Raw genomic sequence first — 25,629 nt, 5'->3', positions numbered from 1 at the left:
GAGATACAGTACAATCATGGGGCAGAGATCATGTACAGACATTTGTAATGAACATGGATTGGACACATCCAAATGGCAAAAATCGCTCATGGTGACTGATGCAATGCTTAGCAACATCCATTAAATTCCTGAGACTGAAACAAGGGCTACAGTGTATATGGAGGGTTGAAACCAAGCTTGCTCTCAGGTGATACAAGCATTTGGGGTTATATTTCATAGGCTGGAGGAGTGGAATCAAAACAAAGATGATATCAATACCAGTCTAGGAAAGATCGAGTCTATCCTTTACATGTGACCTTTGTCATATGTAATATATGTCTGATCATGATCTTACCTAATTCATATTTCCTACCACAAACATTCCACAACTAAATTTAATACCATTTCTTACAGCCTTGGCTACACAACACCATGGTTACTTACCTTAAGTTAGTTTAATCTGGCATACATTTAAAAAAAAAAGCTGGAAGAGAACAACATGGAAATGTCCCTGTTGAACAGAAGTGAAGACTTCTTTCCGTAGAGCTTCCAGTATACGTCCACTGAAGAAGCTTAGCATACATGATCTAGTTTGAGCCATCTATTCAATCCTCTACGGTCTGTTTAAACACTGTCTCTATCTTGCTGTGTTTGTGTGTAGGAAGTGCCACTAAACCCTGTACCTCAGTGGCCAGAATGAGAAGACAGCAGCTGCTCTTAGGTGAGCCTCAATGCCATCTTTCTATCCATTCATCATTTACAAAGGTGGACTGAGGGCCACTATAAGTGCCTTTTTGTATTATTTAGGGCTTAGCTCTGCACTCTGCAACCCTGCACATTTTATCACATTATCCATAAAACAAAAAGAACAAGAGGCTTTGAGCTTCTGCAGTTCAAAGGAAACACACCCATAGGGTCTGTGTGTGTGTGTGTGTGTGTGTGTGTGTGTGTGTGTGTGTGTGTGTGTGTGTGTGTACCATTTTGTCATTTCTATATAGCACCACAATGGATAGAGTAGGCTTCCTGCTCTAATTCAAATTGTGTATAAAAAAAAATCAACCATTTAGGAATGAATTAACCATCTAGAAATTACAAGCGTACTGTATATTACCCAGTTCACCCATTGGACATCACCAAGTGCTAAGCTTCAACACTTTGCATTTACTCCAGCTGCCTTCATTTGTGTCACATCCAGGGTAGGAGGGCGACAGACCCGTACGCAGGATAGCTTCAAATGAAAGGGGTTTAATAAGTAATAAAGACAACACAGTAAAAGACTATAACTAAAACAATACAAATGATGACAATTAACAATGACTAACATTAACTAATGATTCCGCACTGCCCTCGGCAACGTGACCACTTAAATATGAAAGACAATGATGACAATTGGGAACAGGTGTGGAAACAGGGAGGAGTGAACGAAGGCGGGGCAGACACGTGACGACAACAACAACAACGACAATAGCACATGGCCAAAAGTCTGGGCTGATCCCTGACAATTTGCTGCTTGTTTGTGGGACTTTCGTCCTTCAGATTTATCTTTAGTGAAGTAAAAATAATGCTAGATTAATTAAGATTAGGCGACTAATTTTTTTTGCTTTAAGAAGCTCTTGGGTAGTGTTTTGAGTCATCATCGTTCAGCACTATTAAGTGCTGTCCTATCAGTTTTGCAGCATATGACATAATCTGAGCTGATGTTTTCTAGCAATGTCTTATGTGGGATTTCTTTTATTGGGTGCTTCATTGGGTTGCATCTTAAGGTGAATGTTCAGTATTTACATTCAAGAAGGCTTCTCTTGATTGTAGACCGTGGCCATGAGAGTCCTACCTCCTCGAGAGTGTTCTTGACTTATCTAGATGTTGTGAATGTGTTTTTCTTCAGCAAGGAAAGAATCGATAATTATCCACTTTATTTGTCTTCAATATTCTTCCGCTGTTGCCGAGTTCGCAGGTGCATTCCTTCTTTTTAAGAACATACCGTATAGCTGATCTGGCCACTATTAAAGTTCCTAAAGTTTAATGCTGGCCTCCTTTACTTGCAATGAATTAGCATAAAATTGAAAAAAATAGAAAAAAAAAGATTTTCTAGAACAAAGACATGGTCAGCGAGACCAGGACTAAGCATGCTATTGTATGATGGGTGGAAACGGTTACAATTCTGTTAAAAATCAAAAGGAAATGAGTGTCCTGTCCTCCTCCTCACCAAATTTGTGGCCTGTTTTATTTTGGACGTCTTGCCAAGCGTTAAATTAAGTAGCTTAGGTTTGTTGAATTTCATAGAATTTCATGAATACAAGGAGAAACACAGGATGTCTCCTTCATCTCTTATCAAACTGTGACTCATTTCATGAAGTTAATGCAACGTGGTGGCTCTATTCTTATTAATCCACCTTCTACGTAGGATGACAAAAAGCTGAGTAGTAGGAAGCCTTTGGCACCATTCAGCCTAGAAAAATGATCTTGAAACATTTCCAGCATTTTTTTCCCAGAGACCCACTTTCAGTAGAGCATCTGAACACAAAAGCAAAAAAAAAGGCTTAAGCACATTAGCCACACATGATGGGTTTGCCAGCCTTCTGCAATCTATTACACCTTCCAAAAAAGTGCACACCTTTTCCACCAAATCAGACCAGTTCACTAAGTTACAGCAAAATAACTATTCCAGTCCAGAGAAACCAGTTCCCTGTCAGATATTTGTCCATTGCACAGTACAAGCAACTATAAGCCCAGTGTGTGTTCTCAAAAAGTTGGGTAATCACAGGAGATGATTTCCTGTGCCAAAACTCTGGCCCTTCTTTACAAAATGTTACGACATGGGCGAGACCCAGTATCGCTTGCTCGGTTTAATTTGTTTTTGTGGTGACTGCTTCAGAAGACTGCGAGGCCAAAATGCTAAACAGAACTCCCTCTAACTATACACAATTCAACTCAACTATCCTATTACAATTGAAAATCAAATAAAAATACACGTCCTAAACATAAATGGCGCAGAATTCCTACAAACCAACAGACAGGGTGCTATTTACAAAAGTGGATATTGGCGTGTAATATTCACAGAGACAGTATATACAAACAGAACAATCAAACACAAAGGGCTAGGCTAAAACAAGGGCTATCACAGGCAGATGATCATACATGGAAGAAAGCGACATGTACGTCACAGTCCGCAGCAGTTCAAACACATCAAAGGCAGACACACCAGTATGGTAGGCCGACAAGGTATAAGTGCCCACTGGAAAGACCCATTCAGCCATCAGAACAGGGGGAAAGATGGAGCATGGTGTATTAAACCCTGAGAACGGAAAAGTTATCCGATTATCGAGGGGGGGCCTGGGACCAAAAAAAAAGTAGCCATGGCAAATTCAGACTCAGATACCTGAATCCAAGGATAATAAATTGAGCTTAAAGATTAACACAGACTTAAAGGTGCAGTGAAATAACAGTAGACATAGCATTTTGTGTATTAAAAAAAAAACTTTGTGTAAACTTTAATATGCAACCAAACCGATCACAATAATATAAATACAAAAATGTCTTTATTTTAACAATTAGTAACTGTTAAAACCTGAAATGTGCGCTATCTTTTACAGGCATAAACACTTATGCAATTGAAATATAGATACTGTACTCTGTGAGATTTCTTTCAGGCTTTGTAAATCCCACTAAATGAATTGTATTTTGCATGTTTAGGTTGTAACTCATCATCTTTCTAGTCTTTGGCCTAAAAAGATAAAACTTTCAATAAGGATTTGAATTCAGAGATAAGCAGTAATCAGTGACTTTCCAAGATGTTTTTTTTTTTTGCTTAGTCCTTTTGCAGATGCATTAACATAGCGCAGACATAAAAATCCCTTCTAGGGCTATTAATCAATGCAAGATAGTGTTCCTTACAGGAATACTTATAACCAGTGCACCCACACACAGGAGTTTACTGAGGACTATTAATGGACTGTCATGAAATATAGACGAAAGATGCAAGTACTCGCTGAAATATTAAATAAGGCCTCAGACAGTATTTCCAAGATAATCTCTCTAAATCGACTAGATGTGCCCATGAGAGCATTAATCAGCTTCAGATAGATAAGTGTTTATAAGCAGTGGCTAAACTGACTGCAGAAGTACAGCTATTCATTTGAGGCTCAGAAGTGATATTTTAGCAAGACTGGCTAGCTGGAATCTGGGATTCTGAAGAGACAGCAGAAAGTTGGTAGCGTTTAAGGATATTTTTCTGTACAGATAAAACATCAAGGTTGATTTCAAAAGCTGAGGCTGCAAATCCACCTTATCTAGCCCTCCATTGGCCAACGGACTGGTTCGGTCGACTAAACATGCAACTCCACATATATCAGCTGCACGATAATTGCAGCATAAAATGTATGAACCATTGTGTACACATCACTGTTTCAGAGACTTCAGAATAGTTTTAGATAAATATTAGTCTTGCAAGCATTTCTCTAATGTTGCCATCATGTTAGATAATCATCATGAGTAGCCCTATCCCAAAATGTTGCCCTGAACCCTGCTTTTAGCGACAAAAACATCATCAAAATACCGTATGTACAAATCCTTGAAGATAAAAGTGTCAGCATATACATCCATATAGTGAACAGTTTCACTAACAACACAATATGTTCATTAATAAGGAAAGTCATAAGTCCTAAACCCCGGCTGGAGGAATGTTTATAGCCTAGAGTTAGATGAGAAACTATCTGTGCTAGAGAAAGAAAAAAAACAAAACAAAAACTAGGCTACAGTCAGTTTTATACAATATATAAAAAGTGAATACAAAATACAAAAGTTTTCCTTCTGAAAACAGAGAACCAGAGAACTGGATCTCTGTGGGTGTAGTGTATTATGAATAAAGACGTTAATTCCTATCCAGGAAGATTAAGGATCAGCAACAGTACTGCTGTGGCGACACTGTAAAACCAAAAGCTGGCGTAAACAGAGAAAATTTTAAATCAGACAGAAAAGATTTATTTATAATCAGAAGATTAGGAGATGATTCACAGCACATACTGGGTTGGGATGATGGATAAAACTAAAAGAGAGAAGGAAGAAGAAGAAGAAGAAGAAGAAGAAGAAGAAGAAGAAGAAGAAGAAGAAGAAGAAAGAGAACAAGTGACAGAAACAGAAAGGTAAAAAAGGAATACACCGTACCTTTGTTCAACACTAAAGTGGAACCCTTACAGGGATGTAGTATTCACCTAGGAATCCGATTGCAGTTTACTTTGAAAATTCATTTAAGGCAAGAGTTTCTCTACTAACAACCTCCCTGATCCAATTCACAAAAAACAGTCAGCAGTACAAAAATGTTTTAGATACAACGGTGGTCCTCAAGATCCTGTTATATATCTTAAATTAATTCCAAACTATAATACATTTAATAATCCTTACAGTAATGTCTGTGCTATTTTTTTTACAATACTGTCATGGTTATTTCCAGTTACACAAAACCAGGCTTCCTGAATGTAAAGAAAAACCTTAAAAACATTTTCCCACATTGTGGTTTACTGTTTTCTTCACAGTCATGTAGCCTGGTCTGTTTAGCCATACACTGCAGGTCTTGTCACGCCTTTTCAGGCTTGTTGTACCATGCACAGTAAGCAAAAAAAAGGCATGACAAGACCTGCAGTGTACGGCTAAACATATTGTGACACATAGCAAACACCTCGGCACGCAAGCTACACAAAAACGCTCTTCACCTTGTGATTTCCATGGTTCTAAAGAAACAGCGGCTCTTCAGCACCATGGATAGCGTTGCTGAGTGTAGCTGCAAGGCGGGGCAGCCTAACTTGCGCCAAAAACAGGTGAGCCAATCAGGCTCCTGGGTTGACATGCAGCTCCAGCATCAGCACTCCAGCACTGAAGGAACTTCCCTGCACCGATTCACCACTCTCCAGCTACACTGCCTGCACTTGCACCTTGCTTAGCATCTAAATACAAGAGCACTTAATTTCCCCACCACTTCCGGACTCTGTGCCTTTGTCCCGGTGTCCCACCTCGCAGCATGAGTCACTACAATATGTGGACTCCTTACCATCATAACATACTACCATAAATAAACTTGGTAGACATCTCATTCCCAAATAATGGTAATGGGGTTATTGTCATGATAATGCCAAACAGAAAAAAAAACATATTGTTGACATAATGACAATATTTTTTTTAGCATTAGCATGAAATAAGAAAGGAAAATAAGAGACCAAGCCAAACCCCGAAAACAGCCCTCCTCCTCCACAAACTTTACAATTGGAGCTAAGATATAAGATATACCTTCATTCGTTCCACAGTGGGGAAATTTCTAACTATACATACTGCTTAATAAAGTTTGCTTGGTATATGCTAAATTCAGATTTGACTGCCAGCTGGTGAAGCATGATTCATCAGTCCAGTCCATAGGACATGTTTCTAATGCTCTAGGAGTCCAGTGTACCATGGAAACCCTGTTCATGAAGACCCTGTTGCACAGAGACATTTTGGTGTATAGGATGTACAGCATTGTAGTTGAGTTTCTAGACATTTCCATTTCACAGTAATAGCACTTACAGTTGACCAGGATTGCTCTAGCAGAGCAGAAATGCCATGAACTAACTTCTTATAGACAATGGTGGCATCTTATGACAGTTCCATGTTTAAAAGTCACCAGGCTCTTCAGTATGACTCATGTTTGTTTATGGAGATATAGAGACAGTATGTCAAATCTCCAATGGATTCCTCTTCACTGCATGCACTATATAAGACTATCAAAGCTTCTCTTGTCTATAAAATCATAGAGGATTTGATAGAGAAGAGAAAGCCATTTAAGAGTCCCCTTGCCATAGCTCAGTAGCTAACTCCACTGACATTTATCTGATCTAGCCTTTAGAGATTATTTCCATTTTTAGTTCACAAATATTAACTTCAGCCAGCATAAAATATGAAGCAAAAGACTTTAGTAATGTGATGCTGCCTTTAACAATCGACATTATCTCAAAGCTCAAAAAGTTTAATAATTTTAGATTCATTTCTAATGGGCATGCCGGAGTCAACGGTGGCAAAACAATATGAGGAAGAAACCTTAAGAGGAACCAGACTTAAAATGAAATCTATCCTCATCTGGGTGACACCAGAGAGTATGATTAGAAACAATTTCCCTTCTACATCTGTATACAATCAAGTGGAATTGTGCAACCAGGAGCTTTGGTTTAGTAGTCCTTTAAATAGATGATGTATTATAAAACAGAGTTTAGGAAATCCCCTGCTCCAGATACACATACTATATCCATGTATCTAGAATTAACCGTATCTCCTCTGTGTAATCTACATGTATGCTCCATTAAAAAACAGACTTGGAGACAAAGAAGCAGTAACATTAGATCGGAATCTTTTCACAAAACATTACAAAGACATCCGGGCATATCTGAGCAAGGAACTAAGAGACTAACTTTTTTAACATTACCCTTCAAATAATACAGTCCACCAACTACTGTTTCACACATCACTGTTTTAGAGTCTTCAGCAAAGGTTTATATAAATATTAGTCATGCAAGTATTTCTCTGACGTTGCCATCATGTTAGATAAGAGTAGCCTTATCCCAAAATGTTGTCCTGAACCCTGCTTTGGGGTCTTCTTTCTAGTCTGCACTTTAGCGACACAAAAGCATCAAAATGCCACATGTCCAAGGGGAGGACATAAGTGTCAGCTTACACATCTATATAGTAAACAGTTCCAACAACAACACAATATGTTCATTAATAAGAACAGTTATAAGTCTGGAGGAATGTTTATAGCCTGGAGTTAGATGACAACAAGTATTACATTTTTAATCCAGACTAATCCCCCACTTTGCAGAAACACCTATGAATATGCGTTACATATGACTTAATGTGCACTTATTCTATGCACTGTGTACTGTAGTCTACCATCTATTAGGGTAGAACATTTTGGTGGGTTTTTACTAACTGGAAGTCAAAGCTGTTTCCCAGTGGATGCCAAATAAAGTCAAACCCATGTAATGAAATGTTGCTAAAAATAATCACACAATCTGGGCTAATTGAAAAGACATTTGTACATAACATACAGTATGTCATGTCCACCGGAGTCTCATCGATCATCTCGTCATCCTCAACTTTAGACCGTCACATGTATTCAGGTTACTGGAATGTTAATGCAAACTTAGTCTCAGTCTTAGACACTGGGCCAAGAGTGTATGAGTGTGTCCATATGGTGCACAAAACTGGAATCACTTCAGGGCTTCATCTAATTATTTGGATTCTACAGGATTTCTGCTGTTGTGTTCTTTGACCGTTTGCCCGAAAAACAAAGCCTTTGTGACACTCTATTTCCTTCATGGAAGATGGAAGCTGTCATGTTTACAACTGGGACAATTAGCGTTTATGAAGATCAGTTAAAGGGTGGATTTTCCAAATATAGCCCTTCTTAATTTACATGACTGTCTTAAACGAACAGTCTATGGTTGCACGTCAGTCTGGTTTTTTTTTTTGGGCACACTGACTTTACATTTTCATGCCTCTAAACATGACACCGAAGAAAAACAACTGCAATTGGTTGACTTTCATGCCAGTCAGACTCCCTCTTGGGTGGTCTTTGTGCAATACAAGCTGCTAAGGAGTCCAGATTTTCTGCTTTCAGTCTGCTAGCAGATTTTATTTACTGCCCAAGAGCCTGACTGACATGTAAATCAGCCAATAACAGTTTGCTACACTAGAAATTACATCTAGCTTTTCTACAACAGTATTTTATACATGCAACAGAATAAAAAACTTAACCCGCGAATCTAAACTGAAGTTGACACGAGCTTTTAAAGTTTAATTGTCACCAAAGTTATCAGCCAACACCAAGCAAGCCAAAATAGTTTATTTTAAAGTGAAACCATGCAGTAAATTCTTATAATTTGGAGTGGACACATGCCTCTGTATCCTCCCAATTCGATGCCTATGATCAGACAGCATCAGGCCGGGTGTAAATGTTAACCAGAGATTCTCTGGCTTTGAAGCCAGCTTGTAATAAAACGGTGTGTTAAAGCTCGATTCAAAAGGAAGGTTACGGCTGGGTTTTTTTTTTTTCTTCATTCCTGCTCTGCTGTATTTCCTGAGAGAATGGCTTCTTAAGCTGCTGTCCATGTGTTTATCAGCGTCCGCCAATCTGTATTTCATATTCACCAGACGTTGCTGACAACCTCCGCTCCCCTCCTTTCATCCGTGCCTTTGGACAGGCACTTTGGTTTGAACTCTTAAAAGTTGTTTAAAAGTGGAAATGGCATTTGAGGCTAAAGCTTGACCTTTTTCTAGCAATCTGTAATCCACAGCCACAAAAACAGTGATAGATGGTCTTAATGGTTAGCGTCACTGACAGGTCTGCAACATGTCTATACACACACAGGAGAGAACAGGCACTACACTAACACGCTTGTATTCTCTGTAGACATACAAATGCGACTGAAATCCATATGCAAGTGCATCACTACTCCTCGTCTGTCTAAAGAGAAAAACAGCTAGATTTGTGAAAAATACTGCTAAGAAATAAATGCTGCTAAGAGTAAGCAAGGCGACAGCACTGAGAGAGAAGAGATACAAACACTAACTTTTACCTACATAACAATTAACTGCAATCAATGAAGATGGATGCAATCATGGTTATTAGGATATAACAAAAAAAAATAAATGGACAAACAAACAAACAAACAAACAAATAAAAAAATAAAAAGTGTGATGCACTGCCCCCGAAATCAATTAAAATTTTGAAATAGTTCTTTTATTGCTTTTTTGCTCTTGACCATAATGGATAAGCGATGATATTTTCCTTTCTTTAATTTTGTTTCCTAATATTTTCCATGTTACACGCAGTTTTGCATGCATCAGGTTGTTTTGATTATGTACATTTAAGGTTACGGTGTTTTTGTGTGTTTTTCTGTGTGCTTTATGCTAATACATATGACCTAGGCAATGTTAGCATTGGATGCTATTAGTTTTTTCTCACTGAAGTTAGGAAGAAATGTGCACGTGAGAAAACGTTACGATTGTGCCGATTCTCCCCACATTGTCTAAAAACCAGCCGTAGATCTTTTTCCTTTTTTTTAATAAGCAAACACTTATAAAAAATTGTGGATAATATTCAATTATCAAGTTAAGTCAAAACAAAAAGAAAGGAAATGACCGGACTACAGTAAAAAGGAGAAATATATGTAGAGAGGAGAAACAAAGAAAAAAGTAATTAAATCAGTTGTAGTGTTGACATGCCAAACACTCCTGCTAATTCACCACTAAGGCGAATTCATTTTAAAGCAAGAAACACTTTTGTTCCAGTGAAAGGATTTCTTATACGTTGTAGTGTTAAAGAAAATGACGAAGCCAATATTATTGATGGTCAGACGTTCCTATACTTTTGGTCATATAGTGTATGTGACTATTGTAAAACTGTTTATAGTGCATACGTCAAATATTAAATAGTTTCATTTGAAATTGAAACGATTTTACATTACGGAAAAAGATGCTTCAAAACAGGGTTGTTGTGATCTCTTTCAACATGTACTAAAATTATACTTTTAGAAAAAAAAATAAATAAATACAAATTCCTCCTTTTTTATGAATGAACGTTTTCGTGTGTAGGTCTACCATAGAGACTGCTTTTAGACAGGTCAGTGAGATTTGTGTGTGTGTGTGTGTGTGTGTGTGTGTGTGTGTGTGTGTGTGTGTGTGTGTGTGTGTGTGTGTGTGTGTGAGGCAGAGAGGTGAGAGAGATAGAGAACGCTTTAGCTGATGAGAGGTCAGCATTTCTCTCTGGAGCCCCATTAAAGCATGGCAGTAAAGGATGTGCAAGCAGAGAAACATAAAGAGGCTACACTTGTAGTGTCTATGTGTGGGGGGTAAGAATAAAAGTCAGACAGACAGACAGAGAATCAGAGAAACAATGCAATGCTATAATAATGTCTCCTCTTCAGTTTGACTGCAGCCACTATGTTACTACAATCAATCACTGGTACACACACACACACACACACACACACACACACACACACACACACACACACACACACACACACACACACACACACAAATGAGCAGAAATGCTGTTCATGCCTACCAGCACAGGGGAGTGAGTATCCCAGCACAGGATCATGGATGAACTGTCGCTCGTTCAGTCGAGTAACACAGTACATGTGGAAACAATCCAAACAGATCACATGACGCTCGGCACACTGAGACACCAGAACAGGACTCCTGCAGGACAGAAGACAGCAGATTTTATACTTTAGTGTTCATTGTATGCATGCACATGCTCATTACATATCCTTATAGACTGGAAGAAAGAGAAAAGTAATAAATATATCTGACTACTCATTGTCTGATATAAAGTTAAATGAAAAAAATTACTCATTTAAATAACCAAGTAAGCACTGGAAACGTACTTCAAGTATTAAAATAAGAGTCAAAAAAAGAGTCATTTGATGTGTCCAAGAGTCATTTGGTGTATCAAACAGCATTGGCTACATTAAGAATTATAATAAAAAAACATTTGGTATAGCCAGTAAAAGTACAGGTTTCTGTTCTTGTGAAATCTGACTTCTCCTTTCTTTATATCACTAGGCTGTTGCTGAGAAAACTCATTCTTGTACAGAATGAGAAATATCACCTCTCTGAGCAAGAGAGTCGCTTGTGGTGCAAACTTGTAGAAATTCTTTCTGCTGTCATATGAGAAATGTTGTACTTTTCTCGATTTTCACAAAGATTAGGTTAGTGGATGTCTTAGGTTCCATACATGTGCACTTTCAGCCAAAAACCTACAGCACTCTTGTTTTTATTAGACTTCACTCTGCCATAAGACGTTTGACAAGACAATCACATCACAGTAGCAGCCAAACCAAAACTCTGTAACCTGAGAAGTATTAGAGATGTGCTACTTTTTTTCCCTTTACAAATTGTCTTTTGCTGTGCTTTCAATCAGGCGACATGGAGTGCATCGATGTCGTGTCCCATCCAGGATATACAGGATATATTCCCACCTCACGCCCAGTGTTCCTGAAATTGGGTTTCTATCATGACCTTAACGAAATATAAGGAAAGGAAAGGAAAGGAAAGGGGATGGATGGATGGATGGATGGATGGATGGATGGATGGATGGATGGATGGATGGATGGATGGATGGATGGATGGATGGATGGATGGATGGACGGATGGATGGATGAATGGATGGATTTCTCTCCGTTTCTGTGGGGCAGTTGTAGTTGGTGTGGTTAAAGCTGTCATTTTTTGAACGAAAGGTCAGAGTTTAAGCCCCAGCACAGACAAGTTGCCTCCAGTCGGCTCCTTCGCAAGGCCCTTAATCAGGACTGCTGTACTATGGCATGTCTGACCCTGCGCTGTGACCCCAACCTCCAAGCTGGGATATGCAAAGAAAAGGATTTCACTGTGCTGTAACAAAAATGAAGGCTTCTTCTTTTTCCAATCCCAGCACAGGAAGTAGAATTTGCTGTAAGAGAGAATCTTGCTGTCCTCCGATTTTATCAAAAGATTGCTGTTCCTCGTGTGCCAGCACTAAACCACCGATTCACACTAGAATGTAAAATAAGCCATCAGCCTTTTTTTTTTTCATTTCATGTCAAGCCAAAAGAAAATCAATTTGCTTGTCAATTTCAAGTAGTATTATCCTCAGTCTAGTTTTGTAGTGGTAGGATTTTACTCTTCCAAAGTGCCATGAGGCAGGACTCAATTTCTATGGACTGGCTCTGGATGTTGTGTCCCCTGAGGCTTCCTAAATAACTGATGACTGTCTGGGGAAACAGTTTTGTTTTAAGACAGCATGGGGCTCAAGACAGCAGACAGGAGGATTATTCCGTTTAGAGCCCAGCCTCACAAATACAGGTGTATGTATGTGAGTCAGAGGGAAAGAGTGTGTGGACCCACAGTAATGCCATGTTCGCTTCCTGATTTGTTTTGATTAAATTCAATTTTTTGCCAATCAAATCCCGAGTGTTCGAACACACCACTTATCTTCTAAAAGAGTCCGTCAGGCCGTTGACTTCCACAAGTCCGGCAATCATTTTCTCTGCAAATCTCAATGTTAAGCACAAACCCTCAATAATACAAACACTTGATATTAAAGTCAGCCTTTAAGTGTCAACCTCAGAAAGCCCTCTTCTGGTGGGGCTTTAAGAACATGCCTGTGTCCTTGCCTCTATCCTTGAGAGAGGAGGAGGATCAGGCACAAAGCAAAGGACGAAGGCCAAACAAAGGCCCACTCGGGAAGCTAATTGCTGTGCCACTTCAATCAGGTCTTGATTTGAATGGGGAGTGTCCCTGATTGGACTGCATTGTGCCAGATCTCGCCTTCGGTTCGTCATCCAGAAAGCAGAAGGTGGCAACGGTTGTGCTGAACTAATGGCTAACTGCTGACCTTCAGCAAGAACACACACTTCACCGAGCTTGGTGATTGCAGCTAGGCAGGGTGGGAGGAGAGTTTTACGCAGTAAGGTGGTTTTACACCTCAGACTTTCTGTTTGTCAATCAGCTGTCTGCCTAATACAAATGAAGCCACAGCTACAAGACCTGTGTTACAATATTTAAGAAGCTCCATCGGTTCAACTGTTTCTGCAGCTGACTAAGTCTATGTCTGTGCTGTGGCGTAGTCTCTGTATGGCCTCCTATTTGTGTGTGTGTGTGTGTGTGTGTGTGTGTGTGTGTGTGTGTGTGTGTGTGTGTGTGTGTGTGTGTGTGTGTGTGTGTGTGTGTGTGTGTGTAAAATGCTATAATAAACCACCCTGCATAATTTTTCACTCTTTTTTTGCACTCTGTAGTGTTACAACTATAACTCATTTTTACAATTTCATTTACAAGTCTAATATTTGAAGGATTTTACTTAAACAAAGGTTAAATATGGAGTGTATGTGCATATGACAGTAAAAGAAACAGTCGGTAGAGCCAACATTAGCCACAATTACAGCTGAATGTCATCTGTCTCAGTCACCTCTATATTTTTGTCTGTTCTTCTTGGCAAACTCACTCAAGCACTGTCGGGTAATAACTGGTTTTAAACCTTACACAAGTGTAAGTTTTGCTCAAGTTTGACACTTACGTAAGGTCATTGTTCGGTAAAAATTGCTAGACTCAAGTATTTTGCTGACTGGAACTGATTTCCTTCTGTACATTTGGAAGACAAGTAAAATAAAAGTGACATCACAAATGTTTTTGAAACGAAGTTTTTCGCAAAATTACTGTGGATTTTCTGCAGATTTGGACCACACGTCATCTTCTAGTCACATGCATCAAACATGAGCAAAGCTATCAAAGAATTTGTCTTCACTGGCAAGAGTTTAAAAGAAGAACCGATTCAAGTCGTATTTCTGCAAGAATGCAGAAGCGAAACCAAGCATTTCTGCATCAACGATCACAAAAAATGCTGCACACTCCTGAAGCGACTGGCAAAAATATTTTATGATTATTTCTAGATTTTGTCAGTAATCTTCTAGGATGTCCTGTATTTGGCATCTTGCATCCGTCAATCTTAACCAGTCTCCTGCTGAGAAAAAACATCTCTATACCATGATGCTACCCCTTAACCACACGTCTCTAGGTGGACAGTGTTCTCAGGGTGATTGTTATGCTTCCACCAAACATAGCCAGGAAGGTCAACTTTGGTCATTTCCCACATGTTTACAGAGTTTCTAACACATCAAAATATATATATGGCTTTTTTGAATAACTTTCTTCTCAGAAATCTTTCATAAAGCCCAGCATTACAGAGTGTCTATGTCTCGAGCTGATGATCTCTTCTCTGACTAATATCATCCTACTTACCCAGTCACAGCTCTGTGTTGGATGGTTTTGTGGCCTTGTGGCTTTTTTTTTAACAACAGATGTATCAGCACTCTACAGGAGGTGCAAACATTGGGATGTTTTATCTATAACAAAAACCCAGATGAATACTTTTGCAGAAAGTGAGATTAGTCCTGCCTGAACTGCCCCTCTCCTCCTCAAACATACTGTTCATCTGTCAGTTTTAAACGAGAGACAAATGAGTAGTCTTGGTGCGACGCTTTGAGGACGTATTTCTCCCTCGCTTAAAATTGCTTCTCGATGTTCTACCTAGATAGTTCAAGATTTACTCACACAATGTCAGTGCAGGCGATGCAGGGGACATGGAGCACGTTGCTCATGATCAAGTCTAGTGCCACCGAGGTGTCATCATCACAAGTGGGATGTGCAGCACACTTCAGATAAAACTCCTACACACACAAAAGATACGTGTTTCAGGATAGAGTGTGTTAGATGTTTGTGTATATGGAAATAGCTAAAAGTCAGAATTGTGTGTGTGTGTGTGTGTGTGTGTGTGTGTGTGTGTGTGTGTGTGAGTGAGTGAGAGAGAGAGCATGAGAGTATAGCATGAGAGTATATAGTTATAGAGTATAAATGCATAGATATTTTTTCCTGCAGCACAATAAAAAAATTTTTGGAGAAAAACTAGTCCCAACTACAGAAATGACCGTTGAAAGACATCAGCAAATCCCAGTGACATCACAAATGAGTGTTTCTCCCATTAATGAGCAATTACACTGTCACCAAAAAGCTCTGTGGAGTCAACATTCTATATGATCGTGAAACAAAGCGTTCCCTCCAGGAATCTGTGGTTTTGAGATCGTAGAATTTAATTCAGCGTATCGTCATCGAAATATTCAGAAAAGAATATTTATTCTGTTATTCACATGAGTACAGCTCTCACATAAAGTAATTACATATGTGTCTTCGCGAGTAGTAGTTTAGAAGAAGAATCCTGTGCTTGCAATTTCACCAATTCAAGAAAAGAAAAAAGAAAAAGAAAAAAAAAAAAGCACAAAATACTTGAAAAAATAAATAAATAAATGGAAATCAAAAAGCATTTTCAGACAAAATATGGACAATACATGGACAAAATCACAAAATAAGAAACACTGCAAACTCCTGGATTGACTGACAAAAGAAAAAAAAATCAAATAATAAGACCAAAAAAACATTTGTAGTCAGAGTGGTGCTGCTAGACCAGGCTCCGAATTTATTTAAAAAAAAAAAGAAAAAAAGAAAAATCTTTTGACTGGCCGGTGGATAACAGAAAACCCCGAAAAATCCCTGCTGGTGACACCGATTGTGAGCTTTAGATTGTAACAGAGTGCAGACTCTCTCACCGCCATCCGGCCATCGCAGTCCTCTGACTGACACACACCATGAATCCTATCAGGAAGAAGCACGTCATCCCAACATGAGGGTCCCTGTAAAAGACCATAAAAAGCAAGTAAATAAAAGGACCTTACACTTAAAAACTGTTAGCACTGCTATCAACCAATTAAGCACTTATTAAGTATCAATCGGCTCTTCCAATCACAATAACTATTAAAATGATGTTTTTTGCTACTTAATCTTCCAATCTAGCAGAAACGGACAGACAAGTAAAGCAGTAAATGACGGTGGACCTTTAATAAAAAAAAAGACTTCTTAACATCTATGTGTATCTGTCCTCCTGCTCATAACACCTCTGCCAGACTAAGACAATCTCCATCCATAATTTTTTTGTTTAGTATGAACAACTGCCGGCCCAAGCCAGGCCTGATTAGCATAAGCATTTAAACGTTCCGACAGGAGCCGTAATAAGCTAGAGAGAAAAAAGGTTAAGAAAATCATTACTCTCCCCTCAGCAGACAGGGGAGTGATAGAGAGCTGGAGTGCCGGAGTGACAGAGGGATGAGGCGAGGGATGATGCGAGGGATGGGACGAATCCAGAGGGCTGTGGCGGTGGGGCTTGGAGATTACATGAAGACACCTGCTAAGAGACAGCAAGGAAAGGTCACGCAGACCCCTGGTGCATCAAAACACACACACACACACACACACACACACACACACACACACACACACACACACACCCCTCGGTGTGAACGTAATGATTAATGAGAAAAGAGGTTATGAATTATTCATCAGCACACACCTTCTCCATTGTTCACACCCGCCTCTCTTTCCATCAAATTCTCTCTCTCTCTCTCTCTCTCTCTCTCTGTCTCTCTGTCTCTCTCTGGACATAAAAAACCAACACCACATCCTAACAAAGCCTTAATTAGGGTACTGTTGGACAAACAGTACTCTGTCCCTGAGCCAGCTTACACTCGAGCATGTTGTGCGTTTATTGGTTTGTTGAAGGCGCTACAATCACAGGCTTGAAAGCCCAACTCTCCAAACAAACCACCTCCACACCATAGACATACAGACAACTGTATTTCTAGGACTGTTGATCTCCCAGGATTTTCACTCCCGACGATCTCTAGAGTTTACTCAGAATTTTACTCAATGTACTCAATAAAGAAAAAACACCCAGCGAGCAGCAGGTCTGTGGACGGAAATGCATTTTTGACGAAAGAGATCAATAGAGAACTGACAAGTCTACAAATTTGTACAATTGTGGCAAACAAAAAAGCATCTCAGAATTCACAGCACAGCAATTATAGCAAAAAACAACAGAAGACCATGATGGACTTGAATTCCGTCAGCCATAGAACAAAAATCTGACGCTGCAATGGACAGAGACTCAGGGGCGGTGTGATGGTTTGTGGAATATTTTCTTGGCACACAATTGGTCCATTAAAACCAATACATCATTGCTTGAATGCCACAGTCGATGAGTGTTGTTGATGACCTGGTGCCTCTCTTCATGACCACAATTTAATAAACTTCAAAGAGCTACTTCCTTCATGATGATACGTGAGTTCAGTGTTCTTCAATGGGCTTCTAGGTCACCAGATCTGAATTCAGTAGAACATCTTTAGGGTGTGGTAGAACGGGACATACTACGCTGTATTAAGCTCCAAAAAAATTGTTCACTGAGCAGAACATTCATAAAAATTAATACCCCAGTACGTCACCATTTAGACATACAGTAGGATAAGTTTGAGCATAACGAAATTAGACTAGTTTAAAATCAGAAATAATAATAATAATAATAATAATAATAATAATAATAATAATAATAATAATAATAATAATAACAACAACAACAACTACAACAACAACAACTACAACAACATTGCCCACATCTCCATTTGAAAGTAATCACATCCAGAATAGGGCTTTTTCTATCTGACCTAAAAAGCTGCAGACTTAAGACTTGGACTTGAGGGGAATATGAATTGAGCATCTCGTAGACAGTAGGATGAGGATCCAGAAGTAACGCCATATCTGCTCTGTAATCTTACCCACATGAGGTGCAGAGGCAGCAGCAGTGTAAAGAGCTCTTCCTCCAGAGACAAAACTTGGAGAGGAAATATTGAAAGACAAACACTAACGTCTTCTAGTTTACAGGCTGACGCACTGCAGCAAACAGACCTGGACAGAGACTGACTGACTGGCATTCCTGTACCTTCACATCCATAAAGGCAAAACTGGGAGTTGCAGAGCTCAGGACCTTTGCCTTAGCCTCCTTTTTTTGCTTCATATCAGGAGAAATGTCTGAGGACACAGTCTGGCAGGCAGAGCTGGAGGACCCGCTGCGCCAGCTTCAGCATGAGATTGGCACAAGAGGCAGGCTAGGCTGGCACATGGGCAGCGAACAAGCAGTCCCAATGTGCCGAAGACCACCCTGAGCAGGAAGAAAGTGCAGGTGCAGCTTAGTGACTTGTCACTCAGCCTTTGCAGAGAGCGTGCAGAGAGCGTGCAGAGTGTGTGCGGATACAGGGCGGTGGGACAGATGCCCACATGCTGGAACACCAGATAACAGCAGCCCCGGGCTGAGCATACGCACAAACACACATACACCTGGTGCAAGCAATGAGTCATACATTTCTTGACTCCGCTAAAGGCATGTCATTGTTTGTTAATTGCTCTGTTGCCTTTGGGCAACTAAAAGTTTTGGTCAGAATGGTCTAAAAGTCAGTTATATGAGTTTGCAGTAAGAAAACACCTACAGTAGCTGCCAGGAATAAATTATATTGCTGGAGTGAAAACAGATAGAGTTTTAATATAATGACTTGCTACACAGTACATTTTAAAGTGACTAGAAGGAGTGGGGCTTGTTCATGTGGCTTATTGGTTAACACAATTTCTATGCACCCCTGGGGTTGAGAGTGTGATTCCTGCCTGTGCCGTGTGTGTGGAGTTTGTGTGTTCTCACTGTGCTTCCTGGGACTCCACTAGGCACACCAAAAACATGACATGTGCTGCAGGATGATTGGCATCTCTAGATTATCGTAAGAGTGTGAGAGTTTGTGTGTTTGTCGACCGCAATGGGACGGACTCTGTCACTAGTCCTGTGTAGTGTGAGCTGCACAGAAAATGGATGGATGGGTGAGTGGGTGGATGGATGGATGGATGAATGGTGACGGATGAATGGGTGAGTGGATGGATGGATGGATGGATGGATGGATGGATGGATGGATGGATGGATGGATGAGTGAGTGAATGGGTGAGTGGATGGGAAAGTAGATGGATGGATGGATGGATGGATGGATGGATGGATGGATGAATGGATGGATGAGCAGATGAATGGATGGATGAGTGGATGAGTGGATGAGTGGATGGATGGATGGATGGATGGATGGATGCATGGATGGATGGATGGATGGATGCATGGATGGATGGATGGATGGATGGATAGATGGATGCATGGATGGATGGATGGATGGATGGATGGATGGATGGATGGATGGATGGATGGATGGATGGATGGATGGATGGATGGATGGATGGATGAATGAAACTATAGAGATGGTTCCGATTTAAAAATCTGAACTTTTACATAAATTATATGTAGAAAATTGCAATGTGTTTGTAAAATGAAAATCATGATGTAACCGCTGTGTCATTTTTCCAGCACTGTTGATTTTACAGCCCTACCTTTAAACACACTCACCCGGCTGAGCGTCAGGGTCCCCTGCTTGCAGGTTCGGCACCGTACACGTAGTTTTCCCGGCTGAATGGATTTACACACCGTCTTACAGAACACGTAGAAGGAGCTGTGGGGTTTGGTCTCTGTTGATTCAAGCATAAACATAATCATGAGCTTTAGCACAGTTTAAAAGTGTTCTTGCTTTAGCCTAGACACAATGAACAACCATGAACCCATTCTATTCAATCTTTAAAAAAAAGTAAGGAAGGGGGGAAAAAAAGAAACAACTGCACTTCAGTTATGGCTGAATTTCTACAATCGCTTTTCTGATGCCCAGATTCATTTAGAGATTGCTTTTGCAGCTCTGTTTGCGTCTCTGCCAGCTATTGTGTGTTTGGAGTGAGGAGAGGAACATTGCTGAGTGAGGAAACAGACAAGGACAAGGTGCATCAGGAAATGTACAGACAGACACAAGCTAAGGACAAAAGAGCCACAAATCCAATTAGCCGGGAGAAACGGCAGCTAGAAATCTTTATGGTAAATGAAATGGAGAACGCATCCTGACTGCCGCCCCACCCTTTTCTAATTCACACACACCCACACACACACACACACACACACACACACACACACACACACACACACACACACACACACACACACGCACACACGCACACACACACCTGGCCGCAGTGTTCTCATTAGAGCTAAAAGCATGGGCCAGAGACGAAGGATGTGGTACCTTGACACGATTCTCAATAAATCCAGTGGAGTGGGGTTTTATAAAGCATGGCCTGTCTAATTTATGACATTGTTGTGAAAGCGCTCCATTATGCTAATGCTTTTAAAGCATGGGGCAGAGGACAGTTAGATAAAGACGAGCTTGGATTGGGTGGAACAAACGGGAGGGTTGGGGAGCCACAGAGGAGGTGGAAGGACGAACATAGGACAGCTTTTAAAAGTGCCCATCATTGTGGAGCATGACAACGACTGCATCACAAAAAATACCCGCTGAAACGAATGAAGGACAAATCCGGAAGAGAGCAGGAGAGGAGGTTGTGCTACTATATCTCACAAAATGGCTGCACTTGGTAAGTAAACAAACTTATTATTTTTTTTTTAAAGTGTTACACGACGAAGGAGAGTTTATATGCGATCACAATTCGGCCAGGCTGCAAAAATAACAAGACAAGCAAGTAAAGACAAATCTGTTCGCATAAATGTGCAATTTATTCAACTTTAATGCTACGCTTTGCATATTTCAAGCTTTTCTGGCCCAGAAAATTAATTAAAAATCAACCCCACTCCCAGCCAGAAGAAAGCTGGAATCCCACAGTTCATATTTACACCATCTTTGTGTTGCCTTTGTAAGACGCAATAACGTCATTTTCAAGAGGACCAAAAAAAAAAAAACACTGACGCCTCGATGAAAGTGTTTCCATGGAATTGTTTGCTCTGTCAGAGCAGATAAAGCTCCTAAAAAGTTACTTCGACTGCAGCTTTAATTACAGTCACAGATCTGACTGGCTATTGGTTCTGTTCTGACGCAGTGGACCTCAAACATTCAGCCAAATTTTTGGACTGAAATTACAACACGGCAACGACAACAAACAACAGCGAGCAGCTTAGCAACAAGCTAGCTAACAGCGAGTAGCCAAAAGCTAACAGGCTAAGATTAGTAATAACAGATGTAACGTACGATTAGTTTCTCAGATCAATGATTAGAGTTATCAGCGTTATGGATAGAACCAAGTACTATGTGTGTGTAGATGAACTGAGCTAAAGTCAGTACTGTTGTGGAATGAAATTAATGTTAGATTGCTAGCCTGGTGTTAACGCTACTCGCGACTGTTTGACGTTGCTGTGCTGCAATTTCAGGCCAAACTGTTGCCTGAATATTTAAAGTTCACCCTAATAGAGCAGAACTAATAGTCACTCAGGTATTTAAGTGAACAAATGTTTTTAATGAGAAAGCAGCTTTTAGTGAGCTTTATGTGCTCTGACAGAGCAAAGAAAATACACACTTTAATGAAGGCGTCCATTTTATTTTGAGCATGCAGAGGTGTGAACTGATATCATTTCAACCTGCAAATTACCTTTTACAAGACTTCAAGAACATAGCAATCATTCAACACAGTGGTTGGTGTTCAGTAGGGGAGGATGAACATTTCACTGCAAGTTTATTGCAATTCAACCTCAGTAGTATCAGTTAGTTGTAAAATTTACATACTGCACCTTTAATAGATTCCTTTGTCACACGATAACATATGTACACTTATACAACAATTTTAATTTAGTCCTTCCCTTCAGATGCTACAAAAGATATTTACATGTTTCCCAGGAGACAAAATTATAATTTGTCTAGAATCATCCTGTTCAAAATTTTACACACCCCCTGCTCTTTTTTTTATACACAACAACACACCCCCCGCTCTTAATGTATAAACATATTCTAAATTATAAACATATATAAACTTTTGATCTGGTTTATTCGTGTCAATTTGGTTATTATTGTGTTTAAAATGTTTACAAGAGCTTATTCAGGGCAGGACTAAATCAAAAACTAAACCCACTGTCTTATTACACTACATTTAAAGAATTCGGCAGATGCACTTAAACGAGCGACTTACATTTATCTCATTGATATAACTGAGAATAACTGGATTCATTGACTTGTTCAGAAGCCTAGTGCTGGCAGCTTGGTGGTCCTGGGATCTGAACTCATGACCTTCTGATCAGTAGTACAACACCTTAACCACTGTTCAACCACTTTCCACATCAAAAAGTTACAATCACACATGGAGTAGGATCAGAATAAAATGTGGCCCAGTGTGAAAAAAGAGACAAAAATAAATAAAAAGCAAAATTCCAGGCTCACCATCAAGCTCCTTCCTTCACCACACACACCCACACCCACACCCACCTTTGTGTCTGTACCTGTTTGTGTGTGTGAGTCCTCATTCTCCAGGATGACAGCAAGGCCGGTGGAGGTGGCAGGCCGTCGTGATGCGCTGAGGTCCAGTCGGGTCAGACTGTTTACTCCTCTGCTCAGCCTACGCTGCAGCACCAGCTCTGAGCGGCGTGTGGAACCAGCTGGAGGCAGCACCACGTGTACCGTACTCTGCTCGGGCAGATCATAAGCCTAGCATGCCAGGAGAAAACAAATCCCATCAATATTCACAAAATAGGATTTAGTTCTATAGCAACACACAATAAACAATACACAAACATTTTTTTCCCACTTGTCTTTGCTTTTCTTATTTGTCCTACTCATGAGAACATCTTTTATTCAAACAATACCATTTCCACACCAAGACAGACGTGACAAAAAAGTGACGCCCCTCAGGAAAGTCTATTATTATTTTTGAAATTGCTGTTATTTTAAAATAAATTGCACTGTTTATGAAAATCTATTTCCATTCATTCAAAAAGGCCCCACAGTAGCCCTAAATCTCCTAAGACACAACTTGATATGCCTGAAGACATTTTTGTGATAGGACAGAAGATATTCCTGACAAGACGAGGCTCTGGTTCGGAATCACTGTATGAGCTCTAGGGAAATAAAATCCATCTTCCAAGCCGTGTACCACAGTCTATACAGAAATAAAGTGCTGGTAATGCATAATAAAGTGCATAACCAACTCGAAGTCTAGTAATGTTCTCCTGTTTATTGTCTTAAGTTTCTGCCATATGTCTGATGACAGAGAACTTCAAGCACTCGGGTGTCAATTAAAAAAAAAGAAGAACATTCAAAGGCACTATGCTAATCCAACTGGATGAGTGCACTTCAGACCGCTGGGATTACAACACAGAGATATAAACATGCCAGTCATGCACAGCGCTGGCACAAAGCCACTAGTAATCAGAAGGAAGGACAAAACTTACTACGGTGAAAAATCCTCCCTAGGCTGCTGGAAAAATAATACAATGTGTGACTGTGTACAAAACCGTGTACACTTTATCAAGGCTTGTTCTACTAAAAAAAAAAAAAAAAAAAAACTTTAAAAAGTAATTAACTTTCCCCTTCAACCTCTATGGTGTGGAGTTGTGGCTTGTTGCAGTGTGAAAACACGATTAATGTATTTCTCCGATGGCACGAACACCTACTGTAGAACGTCTCGCTCTATGTCTCTCATTATCCAGGCCATTTCTATCGTGTGGAACGGGAGATGCTGCCGTTTGACTTTCCCTCCTTTTCTTTTTGCTCGTGTTCGTTTTTGAATGAAAATTTGCAATGCAAATGAGCTCTCCAGAGAGAGAGAGAGAGAGAGAGAGCGCGAGAGAGAAAAAAACATGTCATTGAAAGTGAGAGGCTTATTAGAGCACCCACACACACTGATAGGTGAAAAGGTCCTTGTTTGTGCAACAGTTTATACACATGAGACCATTTCTCAACAGGGAAAAACATGGGTTGAAATGGGGGGGGGGGGGGGTAAACTTGATTTGATTACAATCTAATTTTACGTATAGCACTTTTAACAATGGACTCTGTCAAAAGAAATATATACATTCATGTATAGACTAGAAACAGAATAAAAAATGGAACGTTTAAAATAAAGTTAGTATTGATTTCTAACATCTATCCCTAATGAGCAAGCCTGAGGTGACGGTGGCAGAGGAAAAAAACGCCCTGAGACGATACGAGGAAGAAACCTTGTGATGAACCAGACTCAGAAGGAAACCCATCCTCGTTTGAGTGGCAGTAAATAACGTAAATGTAAACAATGTTTTTTCTACAACAGTTTGTAGTCGAGTGGGATTGTGCGACCGAGAGCTCCTGAGGAACTAATAGATTAACGTCATTTCTGAGTTCATTCAGACTTAACACTAATTCATTCCTGACAAACACTTCAAATCTTTACTGATAAAAACCTGAACATAAAGCTGACCGACGCACAGGCAGTTAAAGACGTCTCCGAGTGACGGTCTCCAAGTTGTTCGATCATCTCATGAATCTCCAGGCTGTCCATGTAGGAACATCCTCAAGAGCAGCAAACAGCCTCATAGTGATGAGAACTCTAACCAGAAGAAGGTCTGAAGTGCATTCATGTCAGCTACATGGATTGTTTTAATTTCCTCTAGTTTGGAAGGAACGAGCCACCAGACGCACAAACTAACATACAGTTGAAACATACACGACTTCAGATAGATACTCTGTCATTACGGAGCCTTAGAAGGACACAAGGGATGAGTGCATGGAAATTAGCATTGATTACATGCTGCATGATGGATGTTTGAAGAGTCAGAGTGCATCATCTATAATGGCCAGACACGGTGGATATGGCATATTACGGTGGTCAATAGCAACTTTGAGTTTTATGATAGTGCTCTGGTTTGGTCATTATGTTCGTAATCAATGAGAAACGGCATCCGGTGTCAGCCACATGACCCCATGATTGAAAGGGTCACAACGACAACGGCGCTCGGAGCACCTGAACAGATTAGTCAGTCTAATCATTAGCACATCGATTCCCTCACCGCTCAGAAATAACATTTTTGTAGAATTTATTTGACAGACAATTCTAACTATTATTATCATCCACACAAATCGTTAAAAAAAAACACGAAACTACCTTTCGGAGGCATTTCTGTGGATTCGGAGTTGCATTTCTAGCTCTATTAATTAACATAGCTGGGGTTTTTTTTGTAGTTGTTTTGTTAATCACTTATGGAATACAATTCAAGAGGAATATCAGATTAAGACGCCCGCACTTTAAAAAGGGTTTAAAATGAATGCTGATTCTATTAACGGATAAAAGAAAATCCCAAGAAGTGATACTCTGAGACTCCTGATCATCGCACTGCTG

The 25,629-nt window shown here is 39.9% G+C and overlaps 1 protein-coding gene across 8 annotated transcripts in view; it reads right to left on the bottom strand.

Annotated features, from left to right (window-relative positions):
- Positions 1 to 25,629, bottom strand: part of prkn (parkin RBR E3 ubiquitin protein ligase) — a 103,547-nt gene that overhangs the window by 37,378 nt on the left and 40,540 nt on the right. For all 8 annotated transcript variants that reach the window (XR_007140388.1, XR_007140389.1, XM_027150100.2 and 5 more), the window contains 5 exons: positions 22,760 to 22,964; positions 19,847 to 19,965; positions 16,140 to 16,223; positions 15,091 to 15,206; positions 11,069 to 11,205 (listed from right to left, as the gene is read on the bottom strand). Coding sequence is in view for 6 of the 8 variants with exons in the window: in XM_027150100.2 (XP_027005901.1) it covers positions 11,069 to 11,205; positions 15,091 to 15,206; positions 16,140 to 16,223; positions 19,847 to 19,965; positions 22,760 to 22,964 (661 nt within the window). In the remaining 2 variants the exon portion in view is untranslated. The remainder of the gene's footprint in view (positions 1 to 11,068; positions 11,206 to 15,090; positions 15,207 to 16,139; positions 16,224 to 19,846; positions 19,966 to 22,759; positions 22,965 to 25,629) is intronic.

The sequence above is a fragment of the Tachysurus fulvidraco genome, chromosome 4, assembly GCF_022655615.1.
Source record: "Tachysurus fulvidraco isolate hzauxx_2018 chromosome 4, HZAU_PFXX_2.0, whole genome shotgun sequence".
NCBI lineage: Eukaryota > Metazoa > Chordata > Actinopteri > Siluriformes > Bagridae > Tachysurus > Tachysurus fulvidraco.
This window is presented reverse-complemented; position numbering and strand designations above follow the sequence as displayed.